At 41.2% G+C, this 24,063-nt stretch overlaps 1 protein-coding gene across 2 annotated transcripts in view; it reads right to left on the reverse strand.

Annotated features, from left to right (window-relative positions):
- The window catches only part of svild (supervillin d), a 49,871-nt gene that overhangs the window by 16,644 nt on the left and 9,164 nt on the right, over positions 1 to 24,063 (reverse strand). For both annotated transcript variants that reach the window (XM_079657620.1, XM_079657619.1), the window contains exons 2-8: positions 19,962 to 20,497; positions 12,524 to 12,558; positions 8,422 to 8,474; positions 6,405 to 6,502; positions 5,115 to 5,217; positions 3,203 to 3,789; positions 2,457 to 2,589 (exon numbers count right to left, since the gene is read on the reverse strand). In XM_079657620.1, coding sequence (XP_079513746.1) covers positions 2,457 to 2,589; positions 3,203 to 3,789; positions 5,115 to 5,217; positions 6,405 to 6,502; positions 8,422 to 8,474; positions 12,524 to 12,558; positions 19,962 to 20,347 — 1,395 coding nt within the window. In that variant the 5' untranslated portion in view covers positions 20,348 to 20,497. The remainder of the gene's footprint in view (positions 1 to 2,456; positions 2,590 to 3,202; positions 3,790 to 5,114; positions 5,218 to 6,404; positions 6,503 to 8,421; positions 8,475 to 12,523; positions 12,559 to 19,961; positions 20,498 to 24,063) is intronic.

The following is a 24,063-nucleotide window of genomic DNA, read 5'->3' on the forward strand; positions in this document are numbered from 1 at the left end:
TGTGTCGACAGCTCTGATTTCCCGCTGGTATTTCTCAGCGTGTGTGAGAGGTTGTCCAGAGCACAGGTAGAGCAATAAGAGCAAAACATGTCCGTGCAAAGAGGTGAATATAGCACATGTGTATGCACACACACTCACCTGAAGAGGAAAGGTTGACAGGCGGGTGGCAAAGACAAAGAAAGGGGTAGAGTCCACAGGTGAGAACAAAGGAAAACTGGAAAGAAGGGAGGAGGAGAAAGAGCAGGAGGAGAAGAAGAAAGGGGAATTATCAGAGGGGCTTGGAGGAGGAAAAGCAGGGCGACATTAAACTGCTACAGCTGGAGAGAGTGGGTTTAGGCATGGAACATTATTTAAGAGCATTTAAAGTTTGGGAGGATGGAAGAGAAAGGAAAAGGGGAACAGATTGCTCATAACAGTGCATGCAAAGAGAGCAAACTAAATCAATGAAAAGCAAGGCAGGGTAAAAAACTAACCTCATTGTTTGGTTTAAATCAGGTCAATGTGTTTTACTCAATGTATTAGCTTGTGCTTTTAAATAAAGAGCCTTTTTCTACTAAATCCACTCGTCCTCAGTGGATTATCTCCGATACAGCTTCTGGGAATCAGCCCACCAGGGACTATATTTCCAAACGATCATTAGTCTTAAATGAATCAAATCAGACTGTTCTTTATTAAATCATCACTGGAACACACTTTGATATCCTGTGGGACTTGAAAGTAAATCGTAGACATCAAAATATTCATTTAATATCCATGTGTAAAGTACACTTAGTTTACTTTACTGGCAAAAAGGAATTGAGATGAACAAACCAGCAATTATTTTAATTTGTTTCATCTTGGTAAAATGTGTAATTAACTAGTGACATGCTGCAAACAGGCAATGTAGCTTATCATAACAATCATTATTCAGGACAAGACATGCCCCCCCTTTACATTTAATTTACAACAAGGCCTCACTTTAAAACACAGCTGCGGCGCAGAGAGCAGCTCAGCAGGCTTAACAGGAAACATCTGGAGCTGGTTGAAGAGGACCATGCTGTGTACCATGCATGTTGCATTCCCTGGTCCCCCACATATCAACCAAAGAGCAACAACATCTGCTCCGGATTGGCAGTGTATACGATAAAAATCACATGCCGAATCCTAAAAACCAAATGGCCTTTCCTCAAGAGAGAAGCAGAACTGTAACAAGAACGGTCACATGCGAGGAAATGCCCCATAGCTAATGCCGACACGGCGTCAATGCCAATTATTTAGCCAAACCATGTATTATCTACATGTGATGTCAGTTCCCACAGCAGGTTTTAGACACATTCACAGGCACTAACCTCAGACAGACTCAAAGGATGAAACCCGCAGACTTTTGGACTTCCCCTTCCATGCATGTGTTTTGTGTTGATGATGAGACATTCCTTCTCATGGGCTTTGTTTTGACTTATCATAATGAAGACAGACCACACAAATATAAAATGACATCAGTTGTTAGTGTTTAATTGATTGGGGGATTAGTAGGTCTTTGGCTGGCTGTACATACGTATTAAGTAGCTTTTCCAGACCGGAGAGTGGATTTACTTTTTTTTTTTTTCTACGGATGAAGGATGAGCCAAAAAGCAGAAATGCCCCTGGAGGATCATTGATTTGGACAGACAGCCTGCCAGGAGATGGTCCATTTAAATTAACATGACATCACTTTCATTTCAGTGTCCAATTTAAGGATTTCCATGTGGCGCTCGAAGAGTTGTTCCACTGCTGTAGTTCTTTCTCCATCCGTGAAATGGTTTTCATCAGAGAGCGTCGGGCTGTTTTTCCTCTTGAAAACTCGGTGTTGTTTGCATAGGTGAAGAGCGTGTATAAACCTGCATGCACCGCTTCCAAAACACGTTATCTTAGCATGTGTTAAACATTAAACCCGTCCACGCTGACCTGTGTAACCTGGATGTTTATATTTTCTGAGACGGGGAAGTCTATAAAGAACAGAACAGCTCGCTCATGGAGGGTATTATTTTGAAGCTCTTGAGACCAGGAGAAGACAGGAGAGTAGAAAAACCAACAAAGGGAAGCAGGCTTTAGCTTGTAAGGTTTCAGGTGTTTGGTCACGGTGTTGGATTTTATTTTCACAAGGGGAAGGGGCTTGTCTCTCCATCTCTTTCGGTGGCCAGTTAAGCCCTGGATCTCTGGGCTTTGGCGTCACCACTCCCAATTCTGCTGCAACCCCAAGCCCTCTTAACCTCACACCCTTTTGGCAGCAATTCAGGGGAAATAAGCTGATTCGGCAGAGGAAGAAATGCGTCCACAGCTAAATCCTTCTTTCCCCTGCACACAAAGCTGAGAGGAAGCCTGGACATGTGGCAGTAGTTACTAGTTCCTGCCTGTCCACCCTCCCCAAACCTGCTCACTGACCAAATACTAAACCCAATGACACAAAAAAAAACAGGCTCGCTCAAGTAAAAACCTACCTTTTTCTTCCAGGCGTTTTCAGCATCTTGGAGCTGGCCGAAGCGGTCAGACAGTTTGGTCTCGATCCGGTCGGAGGCTTTGGGCTTCTTCACTCTGTCCTTCTTCTCTCCTTCACCAGTGTCCTCCGTCAGTCTGAAATAAAGGCAAAGACACGTATGTTTTTCCTCTATGAAAAAACATTCACTATGCATTTTGGAAAGCCTTAAAGGTTTGAGGTAATGTAATATGGCAGTGCACTCAAATATAGTAATGGCTTCCTGAGCAGAGAATAAAAGTCACAATGTCTCGTGTTAAATATGTTATTTAAAAGTTGTTACTATGACATTTGCATAAACTTAATTTCTCATGTTCAATTTATTTTTTCTTTACACTGCAGCTTCTGTATATATTAATTTTTTCCGATGTTGAAGGTTGTATGTTTTTTTAAAGTTTTACTCCCTGACCTTTCTTTTGTATATATCATATAGTCAAAGGTTTATAGTTAATATTTATATATAAGAATCTGTGACATTCAAACTTACTGTCTTCTGGGTGCTTTAATTACATTCGATCCATGTTTACCTTTATTTTACCAGGATATTCCCATGTTATGCTACTCCTGGCAACCATTTGAGATCATATACCTCAAATGAAATGATCTCGGGGACACTTGAACCCCCTTTTCTTTGCACAGACACACATATGCGCATCTAGGCCTTATCCCTGATCAGATGAATGCATGCTGTGGTTGTGTGCATCCATTGACCTCTGTAGTGAGCCGCTCTGGCTTCCATCAAGGCTGCTCTCGGGCTCCTCAGCATCCTCGGACACTGTGGAAGCCTCCAGGCTCTCGAGGGGCGACGGGCTTCTCATGTCCTCAGAGCTCCCCCCACTGCCACTGCTCCCCCCCGCCTGCTGTCTGCCGCTGCTGAAGCACCCTCCGTCTGTGATATTCTCGGTAAATGACTCATCTTCTCTGTCATTTTCCCCGTTGACCTCTTTCTCAATCTCCTCCTCCTCCTCGATCTCCTCCTCCTCCTCCTCTTCTTCTTCATCATCATCATCCTCCATCTCCTCCTCTTCCTCCTCCTCCTCCTCCTCCTCGCTCTCGGCGTGGCTGAGCGTGACGCTGTTCTGTCGGGCCGGTGTGCAATCGGCCGCCGAGCCCTCGCTGTGGTCCGATTCCACGCTGGTGGAGCGGCATTTCTTCAGGATTCCCTTGATGCCCCGAGGCTCAGAGTCCTGGCGCTGCAGAGAGGACGGCTGGCAGGGAGGAGAGGGAGGAGAAGGGGGGGGGGAGGCGTCTCGGTTCCTGCTGAGGGGGAGAGATCCGTCGGAGAGGAGACTGGAAGGCTGAGGAAGACGGGGAGAAAGGGAGAGAACGCTTTTATTTTCAACCAGCAATAATATCGAGAAAATCTGGAAATAACCATTAAAGTTCTAAGACTACTTTAAGTGTATTCTATGGTCTGTGATTGTGGTAATGCTATTTGACCGGACAGTTTCCAATAGCGCTCATTTGCATTTTCCACATGAACAGTGGAAAACCATTTTTCTTTCTCCCTTTTTCCCCAAGCATGAAGTTATACTCCTTCTCTAACTATGCTGCTGCTTTTATTGAACTACTGGTGTTATCAAGAAAAGTCAAATGCACATAAGTAAAAGAGCTTCAGAAAGCTGAAACAATGGTGATTATAAAATGGGATTAAGTGAAAATCCAGGAGTTAATGGGCGAAATCAAAAGAAATGAACAATGGGTCGAGTAGGATTGTTAAGGCCTGGTCAACAAATCTGCAAGACTTGTTTGGGACGTCACTCATGTTTGTTTGTTTGTCTAAGAGAGAATAGCGTTAAAAGAAAACACATGTTGAGTCAAGTACGTTTTATTGTGAGACTAAAGCTTTGTGTGGTCTGAGCTTACATGAAATATGAACTGCTTTAAGGATGTGATCATGAAAATAATAAAAGTAGTAATCTTTAAATACAAAAGACAGTGATTTTGCGGTTTTGTTTCTATGGCATTTGCTCTATAGTCATTGAACAGCACCGGTCCACTGTTGTATTTAATTGTGCTTTATAAATACACTTGGATTGAATAGCCAGGAGGAGCATGAAATGACACATGTAAACACACCCTTTTGAGTGTGATACTGTCTGCTGTTGCTCAGACGTTAAAACAGCAGCTGGAGCAACAGCAGACGTCCTACTGACAGGTCAGAGTTCACGGGGGAGCGCTGATTCAGGAGGAGCTGACGGACGCAGCAAATCGTGAGACCAGCTGGGTGTGGAAGTGCAACGCTAACCAGGTGGTCCTCTTCAATGAAAAACACCAGGGCGTAGAACACGTTTAAGAGAGTGTGTGTGTGTGTGTGTGTGTGTGTGTGTGTGTGTGTGTGTGTGTGTGTGTGTGTGTGTGTGTGTGTGTGTGTGTGAGATTGCTTGCATTGGTGACATGAATTACAGTCTGCTAAACAGAAAAGTAAACCAAAGCCGACCCAGAGTTTCGGAGAGCCAGAGTGCAGGTGAGTAAGCATTTTGGAATTGGCCCGCATGCAGAGCCACAAAATATGATTTTTCCCCCCCCCCACATTACAATCCAGAGAGATGACTCTTATATTTCAGACTATTGAGTTATGGAAACCATGTTGTAATGCATAAACTGAAAAAAGAAATGAGACCTTTTCTTCCTCAGTGGAAGCGTTTTCATGCTGCTCCTTCCATGACGGGTCATCTGGGGCCTCTTTTTCATCCATTACCTTGCTCCCATCAGTTTTGGAAAGGCTGAAATATGAGCGGAAAACAGGCGAAGATGGTGGAAACAGACAGAAAGAGGACAAAATACATATTTCATACATTTGAGGTAAAAGTCATTCAGGCATTACATAATGGAAAGAGCTGCAAGGTGAATTCAAACCACAAACAGTTAGGGGTATAATCAATGATTTGTGTATGCTTAATGTACTTACAACACAGTAGTTCATAAACAACCTCAACTGAACGTTACTAAATCAATGAGTAAAGCGCTTTGAAGTAGTTTTTTCTGCAGACGTTCTTATTTTCACTAACCCTAAGGGCGTTTCCAAAAATCAATAACCAGTCATTGATATGGCACTTAGTAATCAACGTAGGCTCTGGGCCAGCGTAATGATAAAGAAAGTGAACTCAGCTTATCATTGATCTCCTCTGAGGAGTGTTTTTGACCATTGGAAGGCAGTGATGCTTGAACACATTCACTTTCTCTTTGAAGCAATATTTTGATTTAGTCTACATTAGTTATTGTCATCAGCTTGATTTGGTTTATTTGATGCAGTGAAATAAAGCTTTGCTGAAAACATTAAGTTCAAATATCCTGATCTCACTTCTGACTTTGGTAGAAACTGAAAGCAGTGTATGGGTCAGTTCAAACTTCATGTGAACAAAAACAAACGGGAGTGAACGTATGTCTGAAAAGTATCTACACACAACCAGCAGGATTTTATAGATAGACACAATTAATACACACTCTCCGGCTCAGTCCAGACTCTGTGCGGTGCTGGGTACAGTTTCACTGCTCCAGCTTTTAACTTCAGCCTGGTTAGCATCACCATGGCTACCACGCAGCACTGAGGCCTGTGTATTAATGTGAGAGAGAGTGTGGCAAGCCCTGCAGGTTTATCTGGTTTATCTGTGCAGCTGTTCACATCACAAGAGATCCTTTCAATGGGTCTGTAATTACCGCTGCTCTCTGCCTGCTCGGCCTCAGTGTGTTTGTGTCACGGTGAATCTGTTCTAGCTGCTCGTGTTGTGGCCTAATGTAATGAACCGCAGACCACAACATTTATTACTCTAAATTATGAAGACTCTATTCAAAAGTGTGAATGCAACTAGTCCGACACAACTAACACCATCCCGGCAGAGGATATACAGCTTTCAGTTACAGATTGATTCAGGAGTTGCTGTGATTAAAAATCAACTTTGAACCTGCCTACCTGGCGGAGGACTCTTCCTCGTCGCTGCTCATTATTGGACTCTTTCTCTTGTTGTTGGTGTGTTGGCGGCTGCTTCCATCCTCCATCCCCTCCTGGTCCTACAGGCAGAGAGAAGGGCGGCAAAAAGCCTAAAGGTTAGGTAATACTTTGCTTACTTCCTTCACTAGCTGTACAAAAAATCTTTATAATGGGAGTGAATGAATGAGTAAAAGCTCCACCCATACACTTGAGTGGAGCAGTTAACCCTTTAAAAGCTCCAGTGGAGTTGCTCAAGGAGTGCAGTAGTAACCTACCACCACGAGTACAGTACGAGAGATGAGCGCAGCCTGTACGGTATTTTCCACATTAAAGTAAAGTGGCCTTAGGGGAGACATTAGGGTTTGTTTTGACTCTTTTCATCCCATCATTAAAGGTTAAAAGATCTCTTCCAGACGTATTATATGACCAATAAAAAAAATACACCACCGTGAACAATAAATAATAATGCATGTATGTCGAATATTGTCTTTCAATTAGAATAAAAATGAATAAAATGTTTAAAAATATTAGAATTTTTTTTTTTTTAATCCAGAATATATATACTTTCAAAATACAACGAAAAGTCCACCAGCATGTTCTCACACCTGTGTCATTTGCATATCAGACTGTGATTGGCTCCAAAATTGTTGTGACGTCATCAATTATGCTCTGATGCAAACTTAAGTTGAGCTCAGACTTTAAGGAAAATTAGTGTGAAATCAGCCTCCTCGTGTGATACTTTACAGATGTATACTTATTTCAGCACAGTGAAATAAAAATACGCAAAAAGCACGGTAGACACATGCTTTGGTTTTATATCAGACTTTTTAAAACGTGTGTATAGTGTGAAGTTGAACTGTGCAGCTGTGTGAGACCTGCATCAGTTCACACTTTACCGAGGCCCTGGGCTGGACCTGCAGACAAGTGGGTCTCCAGCTGTGAGCCAAAAAAACGGAAATGAAATGCTGCTTTCTCACAAAATAACAAAACCCAGGAACTTATTTTTTCACCCAGCGTGAAAGCATCGCCTTCTGAATAACAGGCTTTAATATGCTCAGGAAATTGAACCAGGAAACAAATGTAAATGAGCTGTATCTTTCTCCAGAAGTCTCCGTGTACACATTTATTGCCTCAATCCACACTGCAACCTCACTCCTGCTGGACGCTCTGACTCACTCGCTCTCAGCGGGGGGATTTGGAGCAACGATGATTGATAAGGAATGAAAGTGAAGACAGCGAAAAGAAAAACCCTGCTGATGACTTTCATGTGACACGCATTGGAATAACAAGAGATCTAGGTCAGGACAAAGGACGGAGAGAGAAGAATAAAAGTGAAAACAAAAAGTGGTGTGATTGTGGGATGGCCTCTCGGTGGGAGATTGTTTTCCCAGCAGGTTTCGCTGCCATCTGGGTTCACTTGGCCAAACTTGGCACTCCTCCTGGTCTGTAAAGGCCAAGTTACAACGGCTATTTACATCCAATATGATGAAACCTAAGCAGCCTGGGAAAGACGGACAGTGTCTTCATTTTTAAGCATGCATGTATGTATGTCCCGTTGTAAAGGAGGCATCATAAAGCTTTTGTTCCTGGCTGGATCTCTAGACGTCTTCTTCCCACCGTTGCTTTAAGACCCCCTTTGACTGTGTGTGTGAAGTCATAACTTTGGCAAGGTGTGTATGCAGGTGCAGGACAGCTCAGTCTGTATGGAACAGCTCAATTTGATATTACTGGAGCAAAAGATCCGGGAAGGGGGGGGGGGGTTGAAGCGTTCACCAGCTGTGTTGGAAGCGGGCTCGGAGTAACTCAGCGAGGGGAATGAAAAATGGTAACCTTAGACAGAACAAAATATGGATATAGCATCTGTGACATCCCTCATACGCTTCTAAATAGTTTTGAAGCTCGGATTTGGTGTGCTGTCACGACAATCGCGCACACACAAAATGAATAAGATATTATGAAACATTTGGACAAAGGGAGTAAGGAGACAGCCTTAAAGTACCTTAAAAATAGACGTCTTGGAAGTCCTCTTGGCATCCACAGGTTTCTCGTCAACTAGAAAGAACACACACACCATGAATGCAACAATGAGAAGACATTTGCTAATGCTTCCTGCCAGCAACATATCAGATGTTTAGTCAGTTTGTCACATTCAGGGTTTTAAGGAGGACAGAGTGTGTTCGGTATCCAAAATATAATACACTGTTAATGTTATGGGATATGGTAAGATCAGACATGCTAAATCATACACAATTCTTTGGGGAAAACAGAATATAATTGCACATAAAGACGCAAGCGAGATTTAAGCCAGGTAATAAGTCAGTGCCTGTACACACATATTAACACACACTCCCCCACACAGACATAAACCAGACCCTCAGTAGGTCCAGTCAAAGTTTTCCTTGCTCTGGATGACAGTTTGGAAAATATAAAAGGGGGACCTGACAGGATAAAATCTTATTGGCTAATAAGGTGTCTTTGGATCTGAAGTAGGAAATGAATGTAGCGATGTATTCCTCAGCCAAGGGTGAGTGTATTCAGACACACCAAAACCATCCGGCATCTATCTGCTGCCAAGAGTTAATGATGAGATATTAAATATGCAATACATATTTTTGTTGGATTGATTGTTGTGCGTGCTCCTATCTTCTATTCTCATGCGGGTAGACTAATCAAAAACAGCCCTGAGAATAAAGCCTTCTAATCTGCACGCAAGGAAAGCATTACATTTAATGGTGTTCCTAACCAACACAAATGTCTTGAGTCAACACGCTCAAATCCACTCATCTACTTTAAATCAGTTTGTATTGCCTTGACAATGACACATGGTGATATTGTTCCCGCTCCAAAGAAAACAAATGAACAAACAAATCCAAAAAGTCTCTGACGCCCTCCCCTTTAACCCCCAAGAAGCGATTCTTTTGCGGCCTGATACTTTCATTTTGAATACTTTAGATTTATGTTTCCAGGCTCCCCTGCTGTCCAGATCCTGGCATGATTGACTTCAGATGACATCACACAGCGCACATTGCAGACTGGTGATTCCCCACCGACTGCACTTTCAGACTTTTTGAATGCAGTCCAATCTTTTTCACATCATCATCCATCAAACGTTCAACCCAGAGACAGAGACAGAGTCACAAAGAAAAACTCCAAGGGATGGAAAAACCTCCACTTAAGTTTACGGACTGTTCCATAAGTGTTTTCATCCATCAGAAGTGCTCGGTCACGCTGAGAGTTTATTGTAAGGGCCTTTGACCTTGTCACGGCCAAAAGACATTTCTCATAGCAGACATCTTGCATTGTCACAATAGGAGAAGCTTGTGGTTATAATCAGGGCTGGGGATTATATCGAAATGATATTAATATTGTGATGTGAGACTCTATACCGTGTTAGACTTTGGATATCGTAATAAGGAGAGTTTCCTGATTTATAGATTGTATTACGATAAGGTCTTAATATTTTCTGATGCACCTGACTGTTCCTTCTTGTTCATCTTCTTTTATCCATTTAGTCATTAGATCAACATTCAGGCAATCCATTTTTTGTTGTTTACACAGGGGCTGTTTCCTCTGTCATATCATTCCATGAACAAATGCCTATAGTCTCTGCACACAAGAGAATATAAGCCAATATGAGCAGTGTGGAATCTGAATAGCGCTTACTGCAAAAGTCACATTTAAATCAATAACCTTTTTCATCAGTGAGCTTAAATGATTCCTAATGCATCTTTACTCTGCTCATGTGAACATGGGTTAATGCATGTGTGCAGTTCAAACACACATCTTACAGAAGGTTTCTACAATGTGTTCACTTCACTATAGGGCTGCTCGGTTATGGCAAAAATCATGATCTCGATTATTTGGGTCAATAATTGATATCACGATTATTCATTTACTTACAAAAAATTGCAACAGTATGTTTTTAACAGTTGATCACCCTGAACTTTAAGCAGAGTTCAAACTGAAAAACCAAAAAAAAGTAAAAAAATTAATAATAGTTTTAGTTCGGTTACGTTGTTTTCATAATCGTTGATGTATTTATGTTTGTATTTCCTCAAGTGTCAAGCAGAGGCGTTCAGGCTCCAGGCTCCTCTGCCAGCTCAGACAGGAAGCTCATCAGCCTGTGAATGAACCGGTAATGCTCACACACTGTCGCTTTTCACACACCACTCGCACGCCTGAATTACAGATGAACACTGACTGCTCTTTGTTCCTCTCTCTGTCGCTTTGGGTCTTTCTTTTACAATGATATCTCTTATCTTCCACACTCAATATGTTGATGCACAGGAAATCCTCAGAATTCTTTTTTCCAAATGTTTAAAGTGATTAAAATACAGTATGTTGAGTGTGTCATGGCATTTAAATATCTGAGAACATAATCCTGGATAGACTTTATCTATCTACTCTATCTATAAAAGATCTGAGAAATATTCAGTTAGGACACAAATACAGTCATGAGTCTTGGTGGCAAGATACCACAGGAAGCAAATCATTAGCAGCAATTAACTGTTTGTTTCTGACTTCCTGTTCTTGTTCGGATATCACAACCTCTTCTCATCACACCAGACTCAGTTTACTGAAAATAGGGTAGTAACTACTGCTGGATAAAAAAAGCTCTACATATGGCGGTGAGTAACTTTAGTCAAATGCACTTCTCATGACTACGCCATCTTCCATGAATGCTTACTGTGCACATGTACACTAGATGATGACCGTCACTGTGAAAGGCCACATTGTATTCTATGATTGGATTGAAAAATGTGCAGATTAATAATGATTTTAATTTAATTCATTCTCTTCCATCTTTGTCGTTTTTAAACGTGTGTTTTTCTTAATTGTAAAGCAGTGTCTTGTACTGTGTGCTATATAAATAAAGTGAATTCATTAATTATTTCAGGGAACACAACAGATACCAAAATTAAAATCAAGTATTTTTATTTTGCAAAATCGTAAAGAAATCTGGTTTTACATCCATAATTCCAAATGTAGTTTGAAGGTAAACAAAGGTATGTTTACATAACACTGCTTTACATATCCTGAAATAAGCAGGGACCTTACTATCCCCTCCTTTCTTTGTCTTGTGCAGTCAAGCATTCACACGCACACACACAAAGCGAGACCGCCACATCAAATACATGAGCAGAGAAACGCATAGAGACAGGCCACTGAGTCAGACAGACAGGCGACAGACAGACTCAGGCTGTGGACTCAGGTGGCCGCATGCGAGTGGGAAAAATCAACCGTGCGTAGTCATAGCCATTTTCTTCTTTCTGTACTAGCAGGATTCAAAAATGGTTCATAATGTTATTTGGCTTCAAAGAAAAAGCTTCCAGTGTACATAGGGCTGTACCCGAATATCCGTTCGTTGGAGTACTATTCGGGTTTCAATTTCGTTATTCGGATATTCGTTTTACAAAAAAAAAGATTAATTATTGAAATCTCCAATATTAACGTAAGAGCTTGTGCCTCTTCGGGGGGTGCCAACACTTAACCATAAACGTTATCGTTTACTTTCTCTGTCTCCATTAATCTCCGTTACGTTGTTTCCATAGCTCTTCTAACTCACACCACGCCAAATTACACTTAAGACATATACAACTGCAACGAAAGTAACACACACAATGCAATATCCTTTTCAATTTCAAAGAACACAAATTGGGTTATATACATTAACAAATAACTATAAAACAACAATACTGTAGAATAATCAAAAGAATGCTGTGAATAAACAGAAATACACATGTATTCGGGACAGCCCTAAATAATATGATCAACATTTCCACGGATGAAAGTGCACACCTACTGAGTCACGTCCACTAAAGACACGTGCCAAGCATTATCTCCCTTATTTTGTAAAAGAGAAAACCATCGCTTGAGGCAGAGCATTCACTTTAAATTAAACAGTTAAGGAAACAATGCAGAGACCTCAGTAGATCGGTTTCCCTTCAGAGTATTAGGAAGCCAACATCAATAAACCAGGGAGGTGATCTGCCATTAGCAATTAGCTGAGTATTAGAGAGAACTTTAATGAGTTAGAGGAGAAAGCGGTTTGTGGATGGAAGGAGGATCTGAGAGCAGTGAAAGTGGAGAGTTGGTCTTACCCTTTGGCTCCTCTGTGTCATCGGTTTCCAGCAGCCTAGGGGAGAGAGAGAGGGGGACAAATGAGGTCACTCCAATACACTGAAGTGATGACACAGAAATGATGCGTCTGTTGCTATTGAGGTTCGCAAACTAGACAGAATAATGAGGATATTAAGTCTTACTTACGCAACGTTAATCCGAAAATGTACACAGCGAGCCACATGAGAAAGTTGTATTATAACCCAAACTGTCAACAGCGCTGCAATAAGCCACTGCGTTTGATCTAACATTTATTCATGCTGCTGTTACAGTCCCATGTTTGCAATGATATAACCGCGCAGCCTGTGTAGCCTCTGAAGATGGCCATTCATCTCTAAGTAATGGCTGTTAAATATGGATGGGGGCAGCAGCTGCCTGTGGGGTAGCAGCGATGATGTAACAGAAGGAGGGGAGAGGACCGCTTTTAAACACAATAGAGAGTCGTAGTAGACATCTGGGAGGGGTCAGAGGTTATTGAGGAAGGGGAGCTGGCCCCAAGCCAGTCTGTAGGTCCAGTTTTAACGGGTCAATGTTGGCTAAATACAGACGGATCCATTTCTGATCCATGTGTAGAGAATGTTAAGAAAAAGGAGCTGGATAGAGAAGTTCAAACCCTGCTTTCTCTCCTACACACTCAACCAATCACTTTCTGAGATGGGTATAAATGTACCTTGCGCTGCAGATAGGTTCTGGCAAAATCCTGCAATCACCAGATGACACAAAGGTTCCCCTTCTCAGGCTTTAAGTAATGCATTTGTGTCTGGATCAATCAGCATCCTGTGAGGAACTGCTGACATCCATTAGTGTGGTATTGATCGACTGAGAAACAGGGGGGTGAACCAAAAGCGATAAGAACAGATGCTGCTTATAAATTAAGTAAGGGATAATTGCAGAGAGGCGGTCAATAATGACAAAAAATCACCGACATGGTGATCAGGATCCCGACGCGACAGCAACGTAATTTAACATGAAGACAGCACTGATCGAGGTTTTCTGTTACTGTCCAAGGCTGTTCCCATTTGCCCATTAGTGTTTACTTCCTGTCTGTATCCTTCTGTTGATTTCTCTGACATCCCGCACTCTCTTTTAACCTCTTTCCTTCTCCTGCGCTCTTTTTCTTTTCTTTGCGGAGGACAGTTTAGCCATCATAAATCCAAGTTTTCTCCTCTCCACAAATAATAATAAGTAGGTATTCCATGGTGTTTTCTGATGAAGGAAACAAATGTTTGTTGTCCACAGCTGACGTTGCATTTAACAGACTTCTTTCTGCGTATTGAAATGACTGCGCATCGTCCCTTGATCCTCCTTAGTAATATCCGTTCCTTTTAGCAGCTGTCTGTTAGGGAGATATTTCCAAATTGTCCAATCACAATCGAGTATTCGACAAAGCTGTGTAATAAACACAATTGGCCCAGGTATTGATATGAGAGCTGAAGAAGTCGGATCTGTGCAGATAGAGTATAGTGGCCCATTTATTGATGACTGTGCAGTTATATTATGTAGGGCAGTGGTTCCCAACCTTTTTCAACTCAGGGCCCACTTAAGAATCAAAAATGTTTTCGCAGCCCACATTCAACCATAAACAATACGGAGGCTAAATAAAGTTATGATTGGTCAATTCAGAACATGTGACACGCTGTAAATCCAGTAGAACAGACCGCTGTCAAGGACTGTAATGACCATTGCTAAGCAGGATCAAGAAAGAGAAAGGAAAAGAGGTTGAAATAAAAATAGATCTTAATAATGGAAATGTTTCCATTAGGGATCTGAACGATTAATCGAATATTCAAAATTATTCAGGTATATAAAAAAATGTTTGGGAGGGGTGCCTAAATTGATTACATATTATCAAGTGGATTAATTCAATGTCGACTAGTCGACTACCTTTACCACTAGTCGGCGCTGTAGGCCCTAGTCGACTAGTCGTGAAAAAAATTGAGGTAAACGAGGTGCTGTAAAATGCTCCAAAACACGTCCGACATTCTTATGTATGGCAGTACTTCAACGAAGATGTAACCAACTCCACAGTGAAGTGTCAGTTGTGTAAAGCTGTACTGAAGTACAATACAAATGCATCTGCTATGCGCAACCATCTGAAGATGAGACACCCGCTGCCGACAGCTAGCACTAGCAGTAATGCTAGCACCAGTGAGCAACGGACCGGCGTCAGCACTGAACAGAGGCAAACGAACAGCAAGAAAACACGGGTCAACAGTGATGCGGATGATGAGCTACGGGATTACTGCCAGCGGACACCGCATATCCCCACAATGGATAATCCACTGGAGTGGTGGGCAGAAAACGTGCACCGCTTCCCCCGCTTTCGAGGAGCTACCTGGCTATTCCAGCCACAAGCACCCCGAGTGAGAGGGTTTTTTCCCTGGCAGGCAACACTGTCACCCGAAAGCGGTCAAGCCTCCTTCCCTCACATATCGATGCGTTGGTGTTCAAACCAAACCAAAAATATGGAAAGGTGGACGTTATCGTGGAGGACAGCGAATAAAGTGTTGCGCACTGGATTTACGTGGCATTTATGTAAACAAGAGTTTCTTGCTGTCGATTTTGGTGAGTCCAGTTACTGTTTGTTATTTACTCAGCCATGTAACACAAATTAAAATGCAGTGTTTAATGTTACTGTATGAGTTCCAATATAAAATACAGTTGTACACCTCTCTTTGTGTGTCTTTATTATGACGTAACGACTAGTCGACTACTATTTTGAAAAATGTGTCGACTAGTAAATATTGGTAGTTGTGAAACCCCTAATGTATACGACAGTGCCATAGCTAAATGTGTTAGGTCTAAAGGTGTGTTTTGCTCCACTCACCGGTCCCTCACAGTGGGCAGAGCTGCAGGTGCTGATCTCTCTCGCGTCTGGTTATATTTCACTCGCGTTTATGTCCAAATCCATCAGATCTAGCTAGTTCTAGCTAATGACATGGCTGCTGCCCCTCCCTACACGCAGATCACGCAGACTCAAACCTCATCTTATGCCCAAATTCTAGCTGAGAGGGTCTTCTCTACAGCTGGCCTGATTGTGAATCGCCTCAGCACCCGCCTCTCCTCTGAGTAGACATGCTCATATTCTTAAACAAGAATGAGTTTTGAATAGCTGCATTCTGTGCATGGCCCTGTTATAGGTTGTTGATCTCTGTTGTAATAGGTTAACGTTATCCTAACCCGCTATGTTGTTCGTGTATGATCCCTCTTTCATTTAAAAACCAAGTTATGTTTTAAGCATGAAAGCTGTAGGCCTATAGCTGTCAACTGCTCAAACTGTGATCACCAGTTCAATACATTTGACAAATTGGTTTCTATACTTATTTGAACATGTAATTTCTCTTTTTTTAAATAGGATATGTACATTTCGGTTCATCGGTTAACCTTTATTTGGGGGTCGAATATTCAAATATACATTTTCTTTCAAATTTCCATCCCGAGTTTCAACACAAATCCTAATGTTTTGCAATCTATTTGCGGCAAATATTGAATTTACATTTACACCCTTTAATATTTTATGTGGGCTTTTAGATGTAGACCGCACACAGTTAATAAATACAGCTATTCTTCTGGCTAAAATACATATTCTAAAAGTCAATCAAGGAGTAATCTTAATTTAAGGTGTTTGAAGAGTAGATAAAAAATACAATTTCTTTTGGAAAAAACGATTGCCACAAAAAATCAAAGGGTGGCTCAACACGCCATGAAATGGGAAATAATTAGCTCTAACGAAGAGTGGGATTAAAGGAACAATAAATATGCTTGCCATGTTGTGTTTTTGGTGGTTTTTGGTTGTCAACCTATTTTTGTTTGTGAAATGTTGAAGTGATGAAGTATCTTTATTTCTTCTGTTTTTGTTTTTGTCTGAGATGGGAATGTCATCTCCTATATGTTATTGCTATGTCCATGTTTGTGTCTTTAGCCTGTACAAGAAATACAAAATGCCTTCGCAGACCACGGCCCACAGGTTGAGAACCGCTGATGTAGGGAATAAACATCATTTAGTACTGCATCTGACTCAGTGTCGTCTGACTTTTCCTGGAGTGGTGATATATTGAAATCCCAAAACTGTGTTGAAAAGTAATTTTTAGAGCAGCATATTATTACGAGTCATTTTGGGCTTCGGGTTTGGATACATGTTGTCAGTTTTTTGGCTGGCACGCCTCATTACAGCTTTACGATATACAGTGGGAAATCTCAAATTGCCACCCCAAAGGTATTTGTGGCGTGTGAATATGGTTGGAAATGGAAATTGGGATGGAAGATTACAAATTGAAGAGCAATGATTAAAGTAATTAAATATTCAGCAATCTGTGGCTGTGCAAAATAAACACGAAGTTTCAAATGTTTACACAACTTTCCCCATTTAAGGCTCGGCTTCTAAATACAGTGTGAGTGTGGACCATGGCGAGTCTCAGGCTGACTGGTGCCACCTAGTTTTAAAAAGCCAGCTTTAACACACTGTTGTGCAACCACATGGCTGAGAGACACTTAATCAAACCCACCCACATTGAGGCTTTAGGGGGGGGCGGGCTGCACAAGTTGGCCCTATGCTGCCATAAAAACTAACCAAAGAAGAAGAGAGGACCAGAAGAGCCACAGACAGAATAAGGGGGGGGAAGTTGTAGAGGGAAAAGTTAAACATACATTGAAATCAAAGCGGGCGAGTCATTAATTAAAAAGAGTAAACGTCCTCGTTATGTTCTAGTAGTACATCCCGTCATACATACACAGAATTAGGTGAGAGAGGCAGCAAAGGGATATAATCATGACTGTCTGCGGTATAGTTAGAAGATTTCCTTTTAAATGTGTCCAATTTGTGCGCTTAACTGTATGGAGGCTCAGTTCTTCTTGTGGCAGGTGTCACGCTTCAGCCATGTAAACAATAATTATCCCAATCCCATTTAGTCCCGTTTGGTGTTTGGCTAACCTCAACGAGCCAGTAGCTAAATGACTGGTGATTAGGATACATGCGAAATGACCCACAGAGCGTTGAACTCATTAATTGAAAAACAAATCCTTCACACTATAGATGGAAATTAGTTATAAGAATCGGCTGCATTTTTTTTGTATCGCAAACATGCATTCATGTAAGGTCTTCCTAACCCGAGCATCTCGCTTTTGGATATCAAAAGCGATTCAAACCAGAAAACAGCTTTTTAACTTTACTTTAACATTTAGGGTATACGTTTTGTAGTGACATATGTATGTTCTTAAATAAAATATGAAGGTATAAAAGGTGAATTTTAGGCAACAGTTAATTGCAATATGAAGACGCAGTGTTTTGGAATGTCGCCCTTCCACTGTAACCTCACAGGGAAGGATTCCTGAACGGCTGATACACTTGTCGACAGCTCCCATTATCTCTGGAGCAGCTGAGATCCAGTTTCCTTTGTGCTATTCGAGTAACACACACATAGACATGTTGCTTAGGCGCAGTAAATACTTGTGAGCCTCTAATCTTAAAGCACATGCAAGTCCACCAGGAATGTGAAATATATTGTATTAATATACTCTTCAGATGTATATATAAGGATGCCAAATAAAAAACGTAGAGAACTCCACTTCTCTCCTTATTGAAGGTGAAACATAACGTGCAAATAAACCGTTGATGTTCAAGTTTTTGGCCTCATTGTTTAACTCTGTGTTGCACGAGGGTGTCAAACACGAGAATGCACAGCTGGACCGAGGCACGCAGCGAATGTCATAACAAAACCGACAAGATTAGAAGCTAACGTGACGGACAAACGTGTCAACACGTCAACCCACTATCCTGTTCTCTGTAATTAAAACATGTAGTCCATAACTATTCTTAGTGTTGTGGCTCAAGACAGTTCCTTCCCCATTGCATTATGGGAACAAACCAAAAAACAAACGACACAAATTAAAGTTTGCTCCATATCCACAATGAGGCATAATAATTATGTTTGGAGAGATTTGTATAAATTCAATAATTAATTCTGCATTAAATCATAAATCAAAACTAACCATTTCAGTGCAGCTTTTGTTTAATTGATATCGAGTTGTTTTTATTATTTTTATAAATGTTAACCCGTATATGAGTGTTTTTGAACGCCCTTTATAAATAAAAAGTATTTATAAAAAAAATGTTTTGTTAAAAAATATTTGGAAATAAGATTTTGGGAGATAAAGAACATGAAAACAATGATGAATGAAGTAGAACTCCTGATAAGGGAAGATTTGCTGACACATGTCGTGCTGCACATACTTTCTTTAGAAATCTATTACAACACAAGACAAGCCTTTCCCAATCCTTTCATATTATTGGCCGAACATATATATCAAATAATTGCTTACTAGACGCAGGGCAGAGCCTAATAACCACCCCCCCCTCCCCCCCCTTTAAGCCCCACTCTCTGACATTATCTCGTTCCCTCAGGCTGTTTTTCAAGAACAGACAAGTCTGGCTGTTTTCACGCATCAGAGTCCTCGGCTTGATCACAGCTCAAACAGCCCAAAAACCCACGACTGAACATGTTTTGGTCCATCTATGTGCAACATTCAGAAGAAGAAGATTCTTGGCACTTAATGAGAAAAACTCTTTGAGGTCACCGTGACAGTACCGGGTTGTTACCCACACACAGGTTAAACATGTGAGATCCTGACTGCTAAGTGAACCAGAAGAAGCAGCTTGCACGACGTCACAGCAAAACAAGGGCTAAAATAAATGGGGCAGTCCGCTGCTTTTCACTCATGGCCAATTTTGGAAATGTTGGCGGCCGTGTTTACTTCAAACAAGAGAACTAAGTGTTCTCCCAATGTGCCGACTTGTTGCCTCCTCTTAACTCATTAGGAGCCAGCAAGCTCTCGGACAGTAATCTAATAGTCACTTGGGGATAAAGTTGAAGAGCTAATGTAGTTAATCAAACTATGCTATTTGTAGGGACCTGAAAATGGTGTTCCAATTTAAAGAATATATAATAAAGACCTCTACTTTACTTGAGATACATACAAGCATATCATGTGTTTCATTTCCACAGTGTTTTGAGGAAATGTCAGAAAAATAATAATTGACATGTGGAAGTGAGGTAAAAAAACTACTTTGGTTTATGTAAAAGTAAAAAAAGAGAAAACAATTATGTATATATATTAAAAAAGTAATATTATAGCCTATCAGAGAATAACATTGCAAATGATGATTAGCTGCTAAAAGGGGGAAAGAAATGGTGAATAGAAAACATTTCTAGATTCTGGATAAACAGTAGATAGGGACATCACATGCAATCACCTCTTTTGTCATATCATCCTTTTATAAATTAAACTCCTGAGATGTGAGCCTTGGCACTGAACAGATTTGTGTCTTACGGCTAAGTGTATGTCACAAAAAGAATAACACTGTGGCTGAACAACAGTATAAAAAAATAGGTGTTTTGTCTATGACAATGTGAATAAACTCACCTCAAGTGGGAGGACGTCTTCACGGAGGGGACAGCTTCTGCTTTAGAGGATGAAACCGTGTCTGTCTTGAGGCGAGTGGTTCCCTCTTTCTCTTTGACTGGCTCATCCTCAGTATGCTCCGGTTCTGCTGCTTTACTCCTGAGACCTCTCCGGGTGTATGTTTGCTCTGATCCGTTATCCTCACACTTTTCCTTCTCCTTGTTTTCGGACGACCCTGTTTCGGATGCATCTCCGATTTTCCGGTCCCGACGGACATATTTGGAGGTGAATTCGTCCGCGTTGCCATAGCGCTCGGCGAGCTCCCTCCTCCTCTCTGCCTTGTACCGAGCGATGCGCTCAGCCTTAGTCTCTAGGGCCGAGCTCTGCAAGGTGTCTAGCCCATCCATCTTTGGAGTTCAACGCAGTTTAAGGGGTCAAATGCAGGTGAGAAGATTCCAAGTTGCTTCCTCAATTGTCCTACCCCAGATTTGTAGACCCAGCTTTCTTGTAGATCCCCTCTGACAGCAGTGTCTCACTCCATTAAAATCATGTCAGTGCTGCAAACAAGAAAGGAAGACATTGTTAGTGCGTCATGATTGAGTAGAATTTCAGACGACAGGCAGGGGTTTAAATCTCTTTACACACTGTGTAAAACTAGATGTGGCTGGGCATACACTTCTCAAGCTTAGAAAGCTGGCTCAGCTGGTTAGCCCTGCCCCGGCTATCAACCCCCAATCCCACCACCCCCCCTGTGGGGATGATGTCAGCCAGCTCGCCTCAAACACAGCGGACCACCACAGCGAGACTCTCATATAACCTCTATTACATGGACTCACTTGGAGCCATTTGGAAAGAGGGAGGAGTGCAAGTAAAGCTCACACATCAAAGAATATCTTCATCCCATTTGATTCCTTACTAAGTAGAAGCTTTGTGCCAGAGCCAATCACCTCTTGAGCATTCTCCCACCTCGTAATGATTCTGTATTTGCTACAAACACAGAGCAGGAGAAAAGCTGCATCCAAGCCGAAGTGTGAATGCGTTTGTATATCTGCATGTGTTAGCCCTGTGAAAGTCTCTCAAAGGCCTCTCAGCTAATGCATGCTGGGACAGGCTTCTCTAAATAAGATAATCCCTTTAACATCTACCCCTCTCCACATCTAGCCCAATAACAACTTTGGATAAAATGTAGGTAAAAAAAAAAAATCAGGAGTTGAGCTCATTTTTTTTTCCACGATTTATTCACAGTGCAGAAAACCACACATGTGGATACGCAGAGGTTTAAAAACTGCATGTTCATAAATTCATTGCCAGCTGACAAGAGTGATAAAATGTATGTGTGCATAGTATTAGATACTCTACACCACCCAGCACAGGGGCTTTTACGCAACACATTTTTCACAAGTGCGCTTCTGTCCAAGGAGAACAAAACTGTTAAAAAGTGAATAAAGAAAGTGTATTGATACTAGAGATGGACAGGGGGTTCAAGTAGCCCCTTGGTATCTTTCAAGCATTTATCCTATAGGTTCTGGGGGGTGGGGGTCATATAAATGACTGTGATGTCTGAACAATCTCAGCAATGAGTGAAGAAAGAGGGAAAGTGAAGAATGTGTCAGGGCAACAGGGAATAGAAAGGTGAGTCTGGTCATAAGGTGAAATAAATGAGCTGACTCCAAGAGCCTTTCCTGTAATGATGACAAGTTTGAATCAATCTACAGTGTACCCTCCTGACCCCCGACCACCTGCTGGGTTATAAAGTCCAACCAGAAACTGGTCCCCTTAAGAAAATATGGCTTTGAAAGATTACACAGGAAATAAGTGTATATGTCGGGGAATATGTGTGTGTCTTTCTTCACCTTGACCTCTGCTGTCCCTCCTCCACCTAACATAACAGTGGTGAGCTAAACAGGGCCTCCCTTGTGTGGGTTTAAAATGTAGTCTAACCATAAAGTGTAACTCTGCTGGATCATTACATGCCGTCTGCTCCGTTATAAAGCCCGGAGATTTCCAACACTGTGGAGATATAAATTCAACATCTGTTTGTTAAATTAACAAATCAGCACTTGGATTGCAGCTAGTCCCACGACAAGTAACCATAGCCAATTAAACTGAGCCGGAAAGTAACATTCTAGAAAGAAAAGCCAGGATCGGCTCTAAATCATTTAAAAAAGGAATTTACTGGATAATATGAAAACCAAATGAATATCATACATCATGCATTGGCAGTGGTGTATCCTTTAAATTCTGCATCAAGTCTTCAAGAGCTCTGCAGTCAAACAAGAAAAAAGGTTGTTACTTGATCTGCAAACACTTCTACTCTAGGGTGTTCAGGCTAAACCTTTTCAAAATAAGGTTTGTTTTGGTTGTAAATTCATGGTAAAAACGTCAAAAAATATATATTTACAATTAAGGCAGCAGTTAACTATGACACTTCCTGAACTGTTTTAGGCCAATCAACTTTCCTCATCCAAAACCTAAAGCAGAAATCGTAATTGTCACTCCAAAGTCGAAATTGCCTTATGAAGGCAAAGAGCTTGGATGTTGATTTCAGGACTGTGCACACACTTACATAATTCACCTAGGTCACTACCTATAAAAGGAGTGGTTAGAGTACGCTAAAGCTTGTCCGTGGAGACCCAGAACATCGAGGCTGCTTTGTTTGGAAGCTGCGGCTGTTATTTTAAGCAACAAGGGGGGCTGAAGTCATACATGAACAATCATCAACATTATTAGCTAATGTGAACTCGCCGGGGAATATTAGTTCTGGTAGGCGTTTTACACTGCAAAAAATATCCCGAGGTGTCTTCACGTATTTATGGTTATTACATTAGAAATACAAACAAGTGGAGAGAGACGTTTAAACCTTAATAGGGGGCTCAGAATAAAGGTGGTGAGAAAGTTACATTTATCACAAATTAGGGGTTTGTTGAGGGAGTGTAAGAAAAACTACAAAGGAAATGCATTTCTTTTGTTTCTCTAACAACAGTGCGCATTTCTTGCGGAGTATGTAGTTATACCGGTACAACCTACTAATTCCTGCGGGCGATATTATTTCTGCTCCTCAGGGCATGTAAACAAACACCGTCCTCTGGTTCCAATCTCCGGAGCGGTCTCTGACCTTTTGTGGCCCTTTGGGAGTTGTTACTTACGATCAGAGGAAGATCTGTCTCAACAAAGGTCAAGAGTGTCACTTCTTTGCTGTGCCCCGTATCCTTCTTAATAAACGCTCATTTAAAATCAGGAAATGATACTCATACGGCTGCCAAATGTTCAAAACTCTTGAAAGCCAGGATAATGGAAGTGAGAAAACTTTGAGTGGATTCATCAGCCAGACATCCCCTCTGCACTCAAAACAGTATCGGATTTAGTGTCACCATTTCCTTTCCAAAGCTAAGTACTCTATGATGGTCCGCTTTTAAAATATTTATAGCTTTGTGAAGCCCTTCAGCAATTATAAGCGGTTACTTTGGATTGCATAATAGCAGTGCTAGGCCGACTGACACATGCAACATACCACAATTGCAGAAGTTGCAAAAGCCAAGACATTTCAAAGACAATTACAAATGTGTGAGAATATTTGCTCTTTTTATTTTATTCAATGAACCCTGTAGATATTTTCTGACTTAACCAATGGCCAGTCAGTTGAGTACCTGACTTAAGGTTCAAAATTAGATATTGCTTTTTAACATTTATTCGCCATCGTAACTCACATTGCAAAAGACTCGCAGCTTTCAGACTAATTGAGTAAGAACGTTAACATGTAAAGTTTTCTATTGAACAAGCAGTTTGTAACTTTGTATCAGTATCATGAAAGCAGCAGAAAGGCAGATCTTATGTCAGTTTAATATCGTTGTATTTGTTGCAACATCATTATTGCAATGTTCAATGTCAAATATGGCGCGACCCTATTCCAAATGTGTTTAATTTAATTGATGTTTAAACTTAATTGTATCCAACAGTATCATTTTATAAACTGTAGTGCAGTCATACACATGAACTGTCATTGCTTATGTTTGTTTGGTCTGATTTGCATGTCCTATTGGAGTACCGGTAGTTGGACAATTCAACTATTATCCCTTACAATTTGTTGATGGATGGTATTTGGACTCTTTTTCGTCACCTGATT

This window comes from Notothenia rossii (assembly GCF_949606895.1).
Source record: "Notothenia rossii genome assembly, chromosome: 11".
Classification (NCBI taxonomy): domain Eukaryota; kingdom Metazoa; phylum Chordata; class Actinopteri; order Perciformes; family Nototheniidae; genus Notothenia; species Notothenia rossii.